Source organism: Pongo abelii, chromosome X, assembly GCF_028885655.2.
Source record: "Pongo abelii isolate AG06213 chromosome X, NHGRI_mPonAbe1-v2.0_pri, whole genome shotgun sequence".
Classification (NCBI taxonomy): Eukaryota; Metazoa; Chordata; class Mammalia; order Primates; family Hominidae; genus Pongo; species Pongo abelii.
The window spans coordinates 55,477,661-55,493,877 of NC_072008.2; the positions used below are offsets into that span (position 1 = coordinate 55,477,661).

At 37.8% G+C, this 16,217-nt stretch overlaps 1 protein-coding gene across 2 annotated transcripts; it reads left to right on the plus strand.

Moving 5' to 3' along the window:
- The first annotated feature begins 12,150 nt into the window (after positions 1-12,150).
- Positions 12,151-15,886, plus strand: PAGE5 (PAGE family member 5). Of its 2 annotated transcripts, none has more exons than XM_002831708.5 (5): positions 12,151-12,240; positions 13,159-13,247; positions 13,550-13,658; positions 14,399-14,524; positions 15,765-15,886. In XM_002831708.5, the coding sequence occupies exons 2-5, from the start codon at positions 13,167-13,169 to the stop codon at positions 15,779-15,781; spliced, it is 333 nt and encodes a 110-aa protein (XP_002831754.1). In that variant the 5' UTR covers positions 12,151-12,240; positions 13,159-13,166; the 3' UTR covers positions 15,782-15,886. The 2 variants fall into 2 exon arrangements, with proteins under 2 accessions (XP_002831754.1, XP_002831753.1); XM_002831707.4 differs by having other exon boundaries at positions 12,152-12,439.
- The last annotated feature ends 331 nt before the right edge of the window (positions 15,887-16,217 follow it).

The window sequence follows — 16,217 nt, forward strand, 5'->3', positions numbered from 1 at the left end:
CTGCCTGCTGCACAAAGAAAGACCATGATATTGTAATAGAGAAACAGTTTAATAGATACGAGGCCGGCCATGCCACATGGGAGATGGAGTTAGTAATCAATTCATTTTCCCAGGACAATTTTTAAAAATAATTTCAACTTTCGTTTTAGACTCAGGGGGTACATGTATAGGTTTGTTACCTGGGTATATTGGGTGATACTAAAGTTTGGGATATGAATGCTTCTGTCATTAAGGTAGTGTGCATAGTACCCAATAGGTAGTTTTTCAGCCCTTACTCGCCTCCCTGTCTCCCCTGCTCTAGTAGTACACAGTGTCTATTTTTCCCATCTTTATGTCCATGTGTACCCAATGCTTATCTCACACTTATAAGTGAGAACATGCAGTATATGGTTTTCTGTTAACCCAGGACAATTTTATCCACCCATAAAAGACCCCCTAGAAAAGAGCACAGAAAGAGGGGAGGACCAGAAGACTGACACACAGAATGAAGAAACTGATGAGCATTGTCACTGAGTGAGCAGGGCCTCCTAGAGGCTCATCATTGCCCTTTACAAGTGATGCTAGCTAGGCTCCAGTGTTCTTTAACAACACAGACTGCATTTCCCAGGGCCTGGGTTGTAGCACTGAGTACTGCTGGAGAAAAACACAGAACATATTATAACTATTGCACTTTCATAGTCATCATTGTCTCTTAGGATCTCAATGCTAGACAGAAGGCTTTCTTGGTGAATTGGGTCCCTCCCCCAGTCCCTTCTTAGGGAGTTCCAAGATTTCACCTCTCTGCTGGAACCATCTACCACACATTTATCCTCTTGCTATTAGCAAAGCACATTCCCAGTCTCACCTGAGGTCTAAGTAGGCAGAGGGTGGGAGGAAGGCCTCAGTGCTGGATCAATAAATTTGCTTGTCACAGGGGTCCTTGTGAATGCACAGAAGCATGTACATAGTATTCCTTCCAGCCCAGAGGAGCACTTTGATTGGGGCATGAGGTATAAGTGCGGGAGGCAGGGATGATGTGCGAATGTAGGCAGATGCCAGATCATGAAAGGAAGAGAAGCACTGCTTATCTTTTACAATTATTGCATGCCGTTTATTCCAAGGATTTCTTTTTAAAGACTTATTTTTAGTGGTTTTAGATTTATAGGAAAATGAAGGGAAGGTACAGATGCTTTCCATATTCCATCTTGCCCCAGCCTCAAAGTTTCTTCTGTTATCTACATCTTGCATTAGTGTGGTAAATCTGTTACAATTGATAAGCCAATAATACGTAATTATTAGCAAAAGTCTATAGTTAAGTTTTCACTCTTTAAGTTGTATAGCCTATGCGTTTTGGCAAATATGTAAGATGTAGCTACAATTACAGTATCTTACATGATAGTGTCACTGCCCTAAACATCTCATGTGCATCATCATTTATCCCTGTCTTTCTCCTCCAAATCCCTGGCAACTACTAATCATTTGACTGTCTCCAAAACTGTTCCTTTTCCAGAATGTCATACAGTTGGATTGGTGCAGTATATAGCCTTTTCAGATTGGCTTTTTTTCTCTTAACAGTATACACTTAATGTTTGTCCATATCTTTTTTTGGCTTAAGAGCTCATTTCTTCTTATCATTGAATAATATTCCATTGTACAGACATACCAGAGTTTGTTTATCCATTCACCCACTGGGGAATATCTTCAATGCTTCTTAGTTTTAGCAATTACTAATAAAGTTGCTATAAACATTTATGTGTAGGTTTTGTGCACATATTAAGTTTTTTTTTTTTTTTTTTCCTTGAGACGGAGTCTCGCTCTGTCACCCAGGCTGGAGTGCAATGACACAATCTTGGCTCACTACAACTGCCATCTCCCAGGTTCAACCGATTCTTCTGCCTCAGCCTCCCGAGTAGCTGGAACTACAGGCCCACACCACCACACCCGGCTAATTTTTTTTTTTTTGAGATGGAGTCTTGCTCAGTCGCCAGGCTGGAGTGCAGTGGTGCAATCTCTACTCACTGCAATCTCTGCCTTGCAGGTTCAAGTGATTCTCCTGCTTCAGCCTCCCGAGTAGCTAGGACTACAGGCACCTGCCACCACGCCCGGCTAATTTTTTGTATTTTTAGTACAGACGGGGTTTCACCATGTTGGCCAGGATGGTCTCGATCTCTTGACCTGGTGATCCACCCACCTCGGCCTCCCAAAGTGCTGGGATTACAGGTGTGAGCCACCACACCCACCATATTTTTGTATTTTTAGTAGAGATGGGGTTTTGCCATGTTGGCCAGGCTGGTCTTGAACTCTTGACCTCAGGTGATCCACCTGCCTTTGCCTCTCAAAGTGCTGGGATTACATGCATGAGCACCGTGCCTGGCCCACATATTGTTTTCAACTCATTTGGGTAAATACTAAGGAGCAGGATTTCTGGGTTGTATTGCTTAGTTTTGTTAAAAAGACGCCAAACTGTCTTCCAAAGTGGCTGTACCATTTTGCATTTCCACCAGCAATGAATGAGAGTTCCTGTTGGTCCACATCCTTACCATCATTTGGTATAATCAGTATTTTAGCTTTTAGTTATTCTACTAGGTGTGTATTGGTATCTCATTGCTGTTTCCATTTCCACATCCTTGCCAGCATTTTGAGGCAGGAGAATGGGGTCTGGAGGCAGGGAACCTAAGGCTATTTCACTCCGACTTCCTAGAACTAAATTGAAAGGAAAACCCTAACTTTCCACACCTAAGTAACAAAAGGACCAGAGGCTACTCCCTTTCACCTTTTCTGCGTGGCAGATAGGAAATTGGTTGCCGGCAACAAATCATACTGAGTGTGGGCCGAGTCTTCGTTTGCAACTTTGTAACTCCACTCCAGCCTCTGAATGGTTGCTGTCCACAACCAATCATACTGATTGCGGGCAGAGTCTTCTTTTGCATAGAAGTGTAACTTTATAACTTCACCCTAGCTTCTGAAGTTTGCACAGGAGTGTGACCTTTGTAACTTCACTTCAGCCTCTGGTTGGCTGCTTTCTGCAACCAATCAGACTGATTGCGGGCTACCACTTCCGTTACGAGGTGAGCATGAAGTGGCCAATGGGAAACTTTTAGGGGGCGTTCGGACCCAGGAAGATTCCGTATTCAGGTCCTTGAACCACTGCTTGGCTCTGCTCCCACACTGTGGAGTGTACTTTCTTTTTCAATAAAGCCCGGCTTTCGTTCTTTTGTTGCTTCATTCTTTCTTTGCTTTGCTGGGCGTTTTGTCCAATTCTTTTTTCAAAATGCCAAGAACCTGGACAACTTGCAGTCACGACCCTCTACCGGTGGCAATTTGATATAGTCAGTATTTTAAATTTTAGTTATTCTACTAGGTGTGTATTGGTATCTCATTGTTGTTTTAATTTGCAGTACCTTAATGACACGTGATGTTGAACATCTTTTCATGCACATATTTGCCATCTGTATATCCTCTTTGGTCAGGTGTCTGTTCAAATCTCCTGCCTATTTTTTAATTGGGTTCTTCCTTTTTTTATTGTTGAGTTTTCAGAATTCTTTGTATATTTGGATACCTGTCCTTCATTACATGTGTTTTACAAATACTTTCTCCCAGTCTTCTGTATTTTGTTTCATTCTCTGAACAGTATCTTTCAGAAAGCAGAAGCATTTAATTTAAGTCCAATTTATCGTATTTTTTTCTTTCATGGATTGTATTTTTTGTGTTATTTTTAAGAAATCATCACCAGGCCGGGCGTGGTGGCTTATGCCTGTAATCCCAGCACTTTGGGAGGCCGAGGCGGGTGGATCACGAACTCAGGAGTTCGAGACCAGCCTGGCCAACATGGTGAAACCCCGTCTCTACTAAAAATACAAAACTTAGCTGGGCGTGGTGGCAGGCGCCTGTAATCCTAGCTACTCCGGAGGCTGAGGCAGGAGAATTGTTTGGACCCGGGAAGCGGAGGTTGCAGTGAGCTGAGATCGCACCATTGCACTCCAGCTTGGGGAACAGGGCAACGCTCCCTCTAAAAAAAAAAATTATATATATATATATATATATATCGGTTTTATATATATATATATCGGTTTTATATATATATATCGGTTTTATATATATATCGGTTTTATATATATATCGGTTATATATATATCGGTTTTATATATATATATCAGTTATATATATATATCCATTATATATATATCGGTTATATATATATATATATCGGTTATATATATATATATATCGGTTATATATATATATATATCGGTTATATATATATATAAAACCAAACCCAAAGTCACCTAGATTTTCTCCTACATTGTCTTTTAGAAGTTTTACAGTTTTCCATTTGGATCTAAGATCCATTTTGAGTTCATTTTAATGAAAGGTATAAGGACTGTGTCTGGATTGATTTTTTTTATATTTGGATATCCACCAAGGCTCATTGTGACATTTACATTATGTTTAAAGCTATATCTACAACTAGTTATTTAGAGCAAATTCTACCATAAACCTACTTCACCTGAAAGAAGTTCAGCCATATTTCTAGCAATTTAGGAACAAAAAGAATCACAGACATTTCCTCTCTTCAGATAAATTGGGCTAGAAATTTGCTTAGTAATAAGTCAGATGCTCAACCTACATATTAAAAAAATTGACCTCAAAATTTTACATTGTAAGCAAGGGTTTAGATGTTGCAGTTCCTGCTCTGGGATGCCTATGGTTTGAAAAGCACCATTCAAGTGGATGTGTAGCACTTTCGTCTTTTGGTTATTTTGTAGTCATTTGCTCTTGGCTAGTGGGGAGAACCCCATTGTTACACCATCTAAAAAGATGCATAAAAACCATGGTTGTCTCTGAGAAATTTTATGTATGAGCTGGAGATAAATATGTCAAACAACATCCAAAGGAAGTAACAGGGCTCAGAGAAGGCAAGAGAGGATCAGAGTTTCAAAATTAGGAAAGAAGGTCCCTTCAGAGAGTCCCTTGCCCTGATGCTGAAGACTTTTTTTTTCCAAATGAATTTATTTTTAAATTGACAGATAAAATTGTATGTATTTATTGTGCACAACATAATATTTTGAAGTACATATATGTTATGGAATGGTTAAATATAGTTAATTAACATCGTATTACCTCACGTAGTTATGGTTTTGTAGTGAGAACACTTAACATCCACTCTCAGCGTTTTTCAAGGTCTCTTAAAGTTATTCTCCCTCTCTAACTGTAATTTTGTATTCCTTTAATGGGATGTGAACTGTAGTTCAGTTCATGACCTATGGAGGATCTCAAACCATATCTCTTGAACTGATGGATGGGTAGAGTCATGACTTCTTGCATGCACGGACGGATGTAAATTTTAAGTCTCATTTTCTCTGGTGAAGTCACAAGGGTGCTTTCCAGCCCATGTTAAATTAGCTTTATAATTTATTTTGGGACAAAAGTAGTATGAGTCACTAAAAACACAGTGTTGGAAATTACATCATAAGGATATTGACTTTGCAGAATTGCCCCATCAGAAGAATGTTAGGATCTGTGTTGAGTGCCTGTCAGAGGACTCTACTAAGAGCTAGGTATTCAATATAAACCACTATGCATCATGAAAAATAAAGATACACATCTGAATGCCAACATACTTTGCATGTGCTCTAATTCCTATGCAGCAAGTGTGAAAATGGTATTCATACAATCACACAAAGGAGTGTGTGCACACAAGGACCAGCATCCGAAGTATCTCAACTAAGGGCAGAAGTTACAAAAAGCCTATTTTACCACTGTGAATGAGGAGCCTCTGGTTTCTACAACACTGTTCCACCTGTCAGGCTCTGCTCTATGCCTAGTTTTAGCTTTGGTTTAGTCATTCACTCTGATTATATCATTTTTTTCCATGTTACATTCATTGCTCATAAGTTCTTACCTTCATTGGAACTTTTCTTATGTTTTAGGACACATTAGTTTAAAACAATCCACTCACTGTTTTAGTATTTTATAATTTAGACTCTAGAACCTGAATAACCATGAAGACCAACTTGATGCAACATACATTGAATGTTTTAAAATTTATTTTTATTTTTAATTTTTGTAAATATATAGTAGGTGTATATATTTATAAGGTACATGAGATGTTTTGATACAGGCATGCAATGTGAAATAAGCACATCATGGAGAATGGGGTATCCACCCCCTCAAGCACTTATCCTTTATGTTACAAAAAACCCAAAAACATTATTTATTTTAGAATACACAATTATTCTTGACTATAGGCACCCTATTGTGATATCAAATAGTATTCATTTTTTCTGTTTTTTTTGTACCTACTAACTATTCCCACCTACCCCTAACCCCCCACTACACTTCTCAGGCTCTGGTATCCATCCTTCTAGTCTCTATGTCGATGAGTTCAATTGTTTTAATTTTTAGATCCTACAAATAAGTGAGAACATACAATGTTTGTCTTTCTGTGCCTGGCTTATTTTACTTAACATAATGACCTCCAGTTCCATCCATGTTGTAGCAAATGACTGGATCTCATTTTTTTTATGGCTGATAGTACCCCATTATGTATATGTACCACAATTTCTTTATCCATTCATTGAAGGACACTTAGGTTGCTTCTAAATCTTAGCTATTATAAATAGTGCTGCAACAAACATAGGAATGCAGATATCCCTTCAATATACTGATTTCCTTTCTCTTGAGTATATACCCAGCAGTGGGATTGCTGCATCATATGTTAACTCTATTTTTGGTTTTTTGAAAAACCTTCAAACTGTTATCCATAGTAGTTGTACTAATTTACATTCCCACCAGCAGTGTACAAGGGTTCCCTTTGCTCTACATCCTCACCAACATTTGTTATTGCCTTTCTTTTGGATATTAGCCATTTTAACTGGGGTGAGATGATATCTCACTGTAGTTTTAATTTACATTTCTCTGATGATCGATGATGTTGAGCACCTTTTCATATGCCTGTTTGCCATTTGTATGTCTTCTTTTGAGAAATGTCTACTCAAATGTTTTGCCCATTTTTTATTGGATTATTAGATTTATTCCTATAGAGTTGTTTGAGCTCCTGTATATTCTGGTTATAAATCCTTTGTCAAAGGGGTAGTTTGCAAACATTATCTCCCATTCTGTGGGTTGTCTCTTCACTTTGATTGTATCCTTTGCTGTGCAGAAGCCTTTTAACTTGATGTGATACCATTTGTCCATATTTGCTTTGGTTGCTTGTGCCTGTGGAGTATTGCTCAAGAAGTCTTTGCCCAGACCAATGTCCTGGAGATTTTCTCCAGTGTTTCCTGTAGCAGTTTCATAGTTTTCAGTCCTACATTTAAGTCTTTAATTCATTTTGATTTTATTTTTATATAGCCAGAGCTTGTGGTCTAGTTTCATTCTTCTATGTATGGCTATCCAGTTTTCCAAGCACAATTTTTTGAAGAGAATGCCTTTTCCCAGTGTATGTTCCTGGCACTTTTGTAAAATGTGAGTCCACTGTAGGTGTGTGGATTTTTTTCTAGGTTCTCTATTTTGTTCTATTGATCTATGTGTGTGTGTTTATGCCAGCACCATGCTGTTTTGGTTACTACAGCTCTGTAGTATAATGTTACATGCTGTCTGCCTCAGCCTCCCAAATCATTTTTCATTTCTGATTTTATTATTTTTATTATTTTATTTATTTGGGTTTTCTCTCTTTTTTTCTTAGTCTGGCTAATGGTTTGTCAATTTTGGTTAACATATTAAAAAACAACTTTTTGTTTTACTGCTCTTTTGTAGGTTTTTTTTCATTTCAATTTTATTTATTTCTACTCTGATCTTTATTATTTCTTTTTTTCTACTAATTTTTGGTTTGGTTTGCTCTTTCTTTGTAGCTCTTTAAGATGCATCATTAGATTGTTTATTTGAAGTTTTTACCTTTTTTGATGTAGGCACTTATAGCTATAAACGTCTTTCTTAGTATTGCTTTTGCTGTATCCCATAGGTTTTGGTATGTAGTGTTTACATTATCATTTGTTTCAAGAAATTTTTAAATTTCCTTCTTAGCTTCTTTTATGACCCATTAATCATTCAGGAGCAGATTGTTGAGTTTTCATATATTTGTATAGTTCCCAAAATTCCTCGTTATTAATTTCTAGTTTTATTCCATTCTGATCTGGAAAGATGCTTGATATTTCAATTTTTAAAAAATATTTTATGACCTAATATATGGTCTGTCCTTGAGAATGATCCATGGATTGAGGAAAAGAATGTGTATTCTCTAGCCATTGGATGAAATGTTCTGTGAATATCTATTAGATCCATTTGCTCTATAGTGCAGATAGTCTGTTTTTGTTGTTGGTGTTATTGAGTTTCTGTCTGGAAGATCTGTCCAATATGGAATGTGGGGTGCTGAAATCTCCATCCATTATTGTATTGGGGCCTATCTCTCTTTTTAACTCTAATAGTATTTGTTTTATATATCTGAGTGCTGTAGTGTTGGGTGCATATATATTTAAAATTGTTATATGTTTTTGACGAATTGACTCCTTTATTATTATAGACTGACATTTGTGTCTCCTCTCAAAGTTTTTGTTTTGAAATCTATTTTTTGTTTATTCTTTAAAAATCTTTTATATTTAGTTCAGGCATACATGTGGTGCAGGTCTGTTATACAGGTGAACTTGTGTCATGGGGATTTGTTGTACAGATTATTTTGTCACCCAGGTATTAAGCCTGGTACTCATGAGCTATTTTTCCTGATCCTCTCCCTCCTCCCAACCTCCACTCTTTGGTAGGCCCTGGTGTCTGTTGTTCTCCTGTGTGTGTCCATTTTTTCTCATTTTTAGCTCCAACTTATAAGTGAGAACATGCAGTATTTAGTTTTCTGTTTGTGCATTACTTTGCTAAGTATAATGACCTCCAGCTCCATCTATGATCCGGCAATGGATATAATGTCATTTGTTTTCATGGCTGCATACTATTCCATGGTATATATGTACTCCATTTTCTTTATCCAATCTACCATTGATGGGTTTTTAGGTTGATTCCATGTCTTTGGTATTGTGAATAGTGCTGCAGTGAACGCATACATGCATGTGTCTTTATGATAGGACAATTTATATTTCTTTGGCTATATACCCAGTAATAGGATTGCTGGATCGAATGGTAATTCTGGTTTTGGGTCTTTGGGGAATCAACACACTGTTTCTCATGATTGTTGAACTAATTTACATTTCCACCAACAGTGATTAAGTGTTTCTTTCTCTCCACATCACCAGCATCTGTGTTTTTTTTTTTTAATTTTTAATAATAGCCATTCTGACTCTTGTGAGATGATATCTCCTTGTGGTTTGAATTGCATTTCTTTAATGATCAGTGATGTTGAGTTTTATTTCATATGCTTGTTGGCCACATGGGTGTCTTCTTTTGAAAGTGTCTGTTCATATCCTTGGTCCACTTTTTAATGGTATTTTGTTTTGTTTTGTTTTGTTTTGTTTTAGATGGAGTCTCAGCCTGTTGCCCAGGCTGGAGTGCAGTGGCATGATCTCCACTCTCTGTAACCTCCGCCTCACGGGTTCAAGTAATTCTCCTGCCTCAGCCACCCTAGTAGCTGGGATTACAGGCGTGCACCACCACGCCCAGCTAATTTTTGTATTTTTGGTAGAGATGGGGTTTTGCCATGTTGGCCAGCCTGTTCTCAAACTCCTGGCCTGAAGCGATCTGCCTGCCTCAGCCTCCCAGAGTGCTGGGATTACAATTGTGAGGCACCGTGCCTGACGTGTCTTTTTTTTTTTTTTTTTTTTGTAAATTTGCTTAAGTTCCTTACAGATGCTGGAAACTAGACCTTAGATGCATAGTTTGCAAAAATATTCTCCTATTCTGTGTGTTGTGTGTTCACTCTGTGGATAGTTTCCTTGCTGTGCAGAAGTTCTGTAGTTTAATTAGATCCCATTTGTCAATTTTTGCTTTTGTTGGAATGGCTTTTGGCATCTTCATTATGAAATCTTTGTCCATTCCTATGTCTAGAATGATATTGCCTAGGTCGTCTTCCAGGATTTTTATAGTTTTAGGTTTTACACTTAAGTTCTTAATCCATTTTTAGTTAATTTTTGTATAGAAAGTGATCCAGTTTCAATCTTTGGCATAAGCTAGCCAGTTATCCTGGGACCATTTATTGAATAGGGAATACTTTCTATATTGCTTGCTTTTGTTGAGTTGGTTGAAGATCAGATGGTAATAGGTGTGAGGTGTGCAGCATTATTTCTGGACGGTGTATTCTATTTCATTGGTCCATGTGACTGTTTTGGTACCAGTACAATGCTTTTTTGGTTACCGTGGCCTCGTATTATAGTTTGAAGTCAGGTAATATGATGCCTCTGGCTTCATTCTTTTTGCTTAGGATTGCCTTGGCTATTCGGGCTCTTTTTTGGTTCCATATGAATTTTAAAGTAGTTTTTTTTCTAATTCCATGAAGAGTGTCATTGGTAGTTTAATAGGAATATCAATGAATCTATAAACTGCAGTTCGGCCATTTTGACAACATTGCGTCTTCCTGTTCACGAGCATGGAATGTTTTTCCATTTGTTTTTGTCATCTCTGATTTCTTTAAGCAGTGTTTTGTAGTTGTCATAGTAAAGACTTTTCTCCTCCCTAGTTAGCTGCATTCCTAGGTATTTTATTGTTTTTGTGGCAATTGTGAACGGGATTGTGTTTCTGATTTGGCTCTGACCTTGAAGGTTGTTGGTGTATAGAAATGCTCCTGGTTTTTGTACATTAATTTTGTATCCTGAAACTTTCTGAAGTTGTTTATAAGATCAAGGATCTTTTTGGCAGAGAGTCTGAGATTTTCTAGGTATAGAATCATATTGTTTGCGAACAGAGATTGTTTGACTTCTATGAAAAACATAGTGGAGTGAAAGCAAACATCTGTCCACAATGGAATAGAACAATAAAAATGCCCAATAATAAATTTAATTTGAATGTGAAGAACTAATATGAAGCAAATAACACAATCATTGCGAGGGATACATAAAAAGACTTGAGGAAATGAGGAGTGGCTTTTTCTTGGATAGAGAAATTCTAAAATAGAAAGACAGATACTGTCCCTAAGATAAGATGTAATTTAAAAATAATAACTGTGTGTCAACTGGAATATTTTAGCACCTGATCAAATGATTCTGAAGTTCATCTGAAATACAAACGTGTCAGAGTAGACAGAAAAGGAGAAAGCAATGAGGGAGGGCAAGCATTATTTCGCATTACAAATATAATTAAGCTACAGCAATTAAAATAGTATACTAGTGGTACAGGTATAAACAACTCAATGGAAGAAAATTAAAATAAGAAAGTTACATACAAAATTGAGTGGGGATGTAGGTGATGATAAAAGAGCCACTTCAAAACAGTGGGTGAAAGAGGGATTCAAGAAATAATGTAGAGTCCCTACCACTTAATTTTGTTCAGATGGATCAATGATTTTTTTTGTTTTTTTGAGATGAAGTCTCACTTTGTTTCCCAGGCTGGAGTGCAGTGGCGCAATCTCGGCTCACTGCAACTTCTACCTCCCGGGTTCAAGCAATTATCCAGCCTCAGCCTCCCGAGTAGCTGGGACTACAAGCGCGTGCCACTATACCTGGCTAATTTTTTGAATTTTTAGTAGAGATGGGGTTTCACCATGTTAGCCAGGATGGTCTCGATCTCCTGACCTCGTGATCGGCCCGCCTGGGCCTCCCAAAGTGCTGGGATTACAGGCGTGAGCCACCGTGCCAAGCCCGGATCAGTGATTTTGAATGTACAATCATGCAACAAAAACTATGAATGTCTTATCATATTGGAGTGGGTAAGATCATTGCAAGCATGACAGCAAACTCGCGAAGGCACAAGAAAATGATTTATGAAAGCAGATATAAAATGGGTATTAACATATATAATATTTATTTCTATGATGGTGAATTTGTCTGAAACACATTGTTTTCTTAGAGTAACCTGGGACTCATATTCTCCAACGCCATTGGAAGTGAAAGAAAGGTTGGGCGGGGGAAAAAGAAAAGTGCTTTGTAAGTTCATTTTCGTTGTCAGGAGAGCTTGTGGTTTAGGTTCTCCACAGAGGCAAGAAACCTTTAGTCACGTGGCAAATACCCCACTGAGTGCCCATGCTGCACAGATCTGTTGCTGCGCATGTCTGTTGCTGCGCATGCGCCTTTCTGCCCACCTTCTGTCCACGCAGAGCTGTGCAAGGAGAGGTTGTGTCTTCGTTCTTTCCGCCATCTTCATTCTTTCTCACTGACCGAGACTCAGCCGGTAGGTCTGCAAAGTGGTCTTCCTGGGAATTTGGTTGTAAGTGAATGTGTGGAGGAGCCAGCGGGCTTAGGACAGGTCCCGTGGCACAGTCCGTGGCTTTGAGGGAAAAGGGCCTCGCGGTGGTCGTCCGGCTTCTCCCAGGTCGCGATGCAGGCGCCATGGGCCGGTAATCGTGGCTGGGCTGGAACGAGGGAGGAAGGTAGGCCACGGAGGGGGTAAATCACCTGAAGATGGTGCGAGTGCTGGGGGTGCTGTTAGAGGTGTCTGAGTCCTGAAAACGCCTGGAACTCTCTGAGGGAGGACAGTTTCTGGACTTTTCGTTAGGGATGCGAGAAGGGACGGTGTGGGTGGTAAGGAAGGGGCCAGGAAACTGGGAATGCTGTGGGCTGGTGACTGCGGCCCCAAGGTCTGTAGAGTGCCTGGCAGAGGTGTCCAGTGAGGAACATAACCTTAACTCTGTGTCACAACTTCTCATCTCAGCCATGGACCTCATGGAAAGGAATGGGTGAGGCTGTGCATTCCAACAAAACTTGATTTTTCGGGGAGTGGGGACGAGGTGGTGGTGGCTCTAGTATATCAGAGTGGGACGAAAGCAGCAGTCATTTCAGTTTCAATTTTCTGCCCGTTTTTTTCCTAAATGTCTAAATGATGGAGAGTCTAATTGTGAAGCCAAAACTCAGAAAAGTCCTCTGTCTTTTGCTATGGCGTTAAGGTGATTTCTGTGCCTCTTCGACTGTGATACAAACAAATCTGTCCTTAGTTTGATTGGAAAACTTCCGTACTTATCAATGCTCTGTGACTTATTTTGAAAATATTTTCAAAATTAAAAAAGTACAAATCACCATTTTGCCATGGAATGTTCATATATATAGCTAAGTTCTTACACACTTTTTCCAAATAACAATATTTTGTTTTCAGTGAGAAATATGAGTGAGCATGTAACAAGATCCCAATCCTCAGAAAGAGGAAATGACCAAGAGTCTTCCCAGCCAGTTGGACCTGTGATTGTGAGTCCTTTAGCGTTTGATGTTTTCTATTAACACATTTTATTTTAAAAAATATTTTTGAGCTAGTATACATGCACTGATACAGGTGTTCCATGCTAATAAAAAATGATGACATGTCATGAAGGAAACTTTGGCTCAGGAATATTATATTCTGGTGTTGCCTTATGGATATGGATATTTTACTCTTTCTCTCTATATATATATCTGTTGGAAAATGTCTTTAGATTTATGATTCGATGCACATATGCATTTGTGTGTTTATATTATTGACTTTTTATTCGCACACACACTTACACCCTTAGGTCCAGGAGCCCACTGAGGAAAAACGTCAAGAAGAGGAACCACCAACTGATAATCAGGGTATTGCACCTAGTGGAGAGATCAAAAATGAAGGAGCACCTGCTGTTCAAGGTGAAGGGAGAGTGGAGAATAATGCTTATGGGTGGTGGAGGTATATTTATGCATTATATTTTATGACATACCAGTAACAGGAGGACAGAAAACGTTAGGAAGGAATCTTAAACATTTCTTACTGCTGCTGTGTGGAGGGGTGGAACAAGGACACATAAAAAGCCACAAACTTTCCTATCATTTTGACGGAGGCTTTTTATTGATTGGGTATTTGCATGGTTGCTGTAAACCTTTGAGTGTTTTGCAGAGCTCCTGTATGGTTTGTTCAGCCATTTCCTGTTTTTTGTTTTGTTTTGTTTTATGTTTCTGTGGAAGAATGGCAGCTTGCAGCTTCCTCGTCTGCCATCTGCAGACATCTCATGTATTTTTATAAGATACTTTTTAACACGCATTTATTAATGCTTCCTTATGCCATGTAATATACTAAGTGCTGGAGATGTCAGTGCCAAATTTTTGCCTAAAGCTCATAGTCTAGTTAGACTGACTCAAACAAGTCACCTACTGAATGTGATAAGAATAAGAACAAATTAATACAAAAGCTACAAGTAAGTTGTCCAGGGCCAGCCTTGGGAAAGGAAAGGGCAATGTTTGAACATCTCTGCTTTCCTGCTTTTCTGGCAACAGACTCCTGAAATAATTGGCCTACAGGTTTTTATTTCACAATGATGAGGGAATAAATATTATTTCCTCGTTCATAGTTCATATTTTAATTAGTAAATTGACGACTTTTTATCTTTAAGGGCCTGATTTGGAAGCTTTTCAACAGGAATTCGCTCTGCTTAAGATAGAGGATGCACCTGGAGATGGTCCTGATGTCAGGGAGGGGACTCTGCCCACTTTTGATCCCACTAAAGTGCTGGAAGAAGGTATGTTATTCAATAAGATGCAAATTATAGGGTTTCTATTTTCACAATATTATATTTTGTGTGACACAGAGGTAAAATTACTGCTACTTTAATATCATACTTCACATCTAAAGATTCTTTGAAGGTAGTTCAGACCCCAAATGGCTGCCTTACACACTGTCAGAGATAGAGGGCCAGGTTTGGTGGCTAATGCTTTTAATCCCAGCACTTTGGGAAGCCGAGGCAGAAAGATCACTTGAGGCCAGGACTTCAAGAGATAGAATAAATTGGGTCAAAGCTAATTGAATTACGATATGAAAGATATGAAACATGCTAAGAGAGTAGATTTTGAGTGTCTTCACAACTATATGAAATAATGCATATATTAATTAGATTGAGCCATTTTACAATGTATGTATATTTTAAAACATCATGTTTTACATGATAAATAGATACGATTTCATGTGTCATTTTTAAAAGAAAAGAAAAGGTTTTCTAACTTTTGAATGTAAGTCATTTAACCAACAGCCAATAATTTTCAGGTATTTTTACAGAGGACTGTTTTTAACAAATACATAACATGTTTATGATAAGCATCAGTTTATATTGTAATGTTAATTGTGCTGGTAATGGCTTAAAGCTAGCGTGGGGGTTTTCAGTTTACTGTATAAACTGAAATGCTTTTAAGCATGTTGAGAGGCAGGAGTACCAATGAAAATAGTGACAAATGTTCACTACTTAAAGCAACTACATAATGTCTAAACTAGTCCAAAGTAACATTTTTACACTTTTTCACAAGATACACAAAAGTAATACTGACTTTTCTATTTCTTGCACTTAGTCAGTTCTAAGCATATTCTATATTCAGAGTGTTATTTCATATCAAAAAATTTAAATGATACTTTAAAAATATATTTTTTTCCTTAGGTTTTTGTTTGGTTGAATTTTTACTAAAAGTATAGGCATATTTTTACTTTCCACTTACACATATAAAATAGATTCACTTGATTTAATTCATTCTGTACTTGAACAGTCTCTTTGTTTCCTTATTCTACTAGAAAAAGTGGCATGAATTAAAAATATTGTTAATATACCTGGAAGTCTACCTTCTGAGTTTATTCAGAGGCTAACTGGATGTAAGCTAAAGGGACACCCTCAGGGTTCTGATTTTAGTTAATCAACACTGTAGTTGTATACCTCTAGTGTCATCTAAATAAAAATCTGCTGAGTAACGTGCCCTAATTTTATATTTATATTATAGGTGAAGGGAAACTATAGGTTTAAACCAAGACAAATGAAGACTGAAACCAAGAATATTGTTCTTATGCTGGAAATTTGACTGCTACCATTCTCTTAATAAAGTTTTACAGTTTTCTGCAAAGACTTCTGCACTTTTTTGTTAAATTTATTTCTAGATTTTTAATACTCTTGAGAACTGTATCTTTTATGAAAATTTAAATCCTGTGTTTGAGATGGTATATAGAGAGAACATGTTGGTACATTGATTTTCTATCCTGCAACCTTTCTAACTATGCTTATTAATTCTAAAAGTTTACCTCCATATCCTTTTGGATTTTTAACATACACAATTGTATAATCTTTTAATAATAACAGGTTTCTTTGCCATTTTTAACATTATTCCTTTTATTTACTTTTCTCATTCATGGTAGTGGACAGAATTTCCCAGTATAATTTGAATACAGTTGGTGGTTGT

Coding starts and splice junctions, on each gene's coding strand:
- PAGE5 (XM_002831707.4), top strand. CDS start 12,388: ATGCAGGCGCCATGGGCCGGTAATCGTGGCTGGGCTGGAACGAGGGAG. Junction 12,440..13,158: donor GGCTGGAACGAGGGAGGAAG/GTAGGCCACGGA, acceptor TTTTGTTTTCAG/TGAGAAATATGAGTGAGCAT. Junction 13,248..13,549: donor AGCCAGTTGGACCTGTGATT/GTGAGTCCTTTA, acceptor TTACACCCTTAG/GTCCAGGAGCCCACTGAGGA.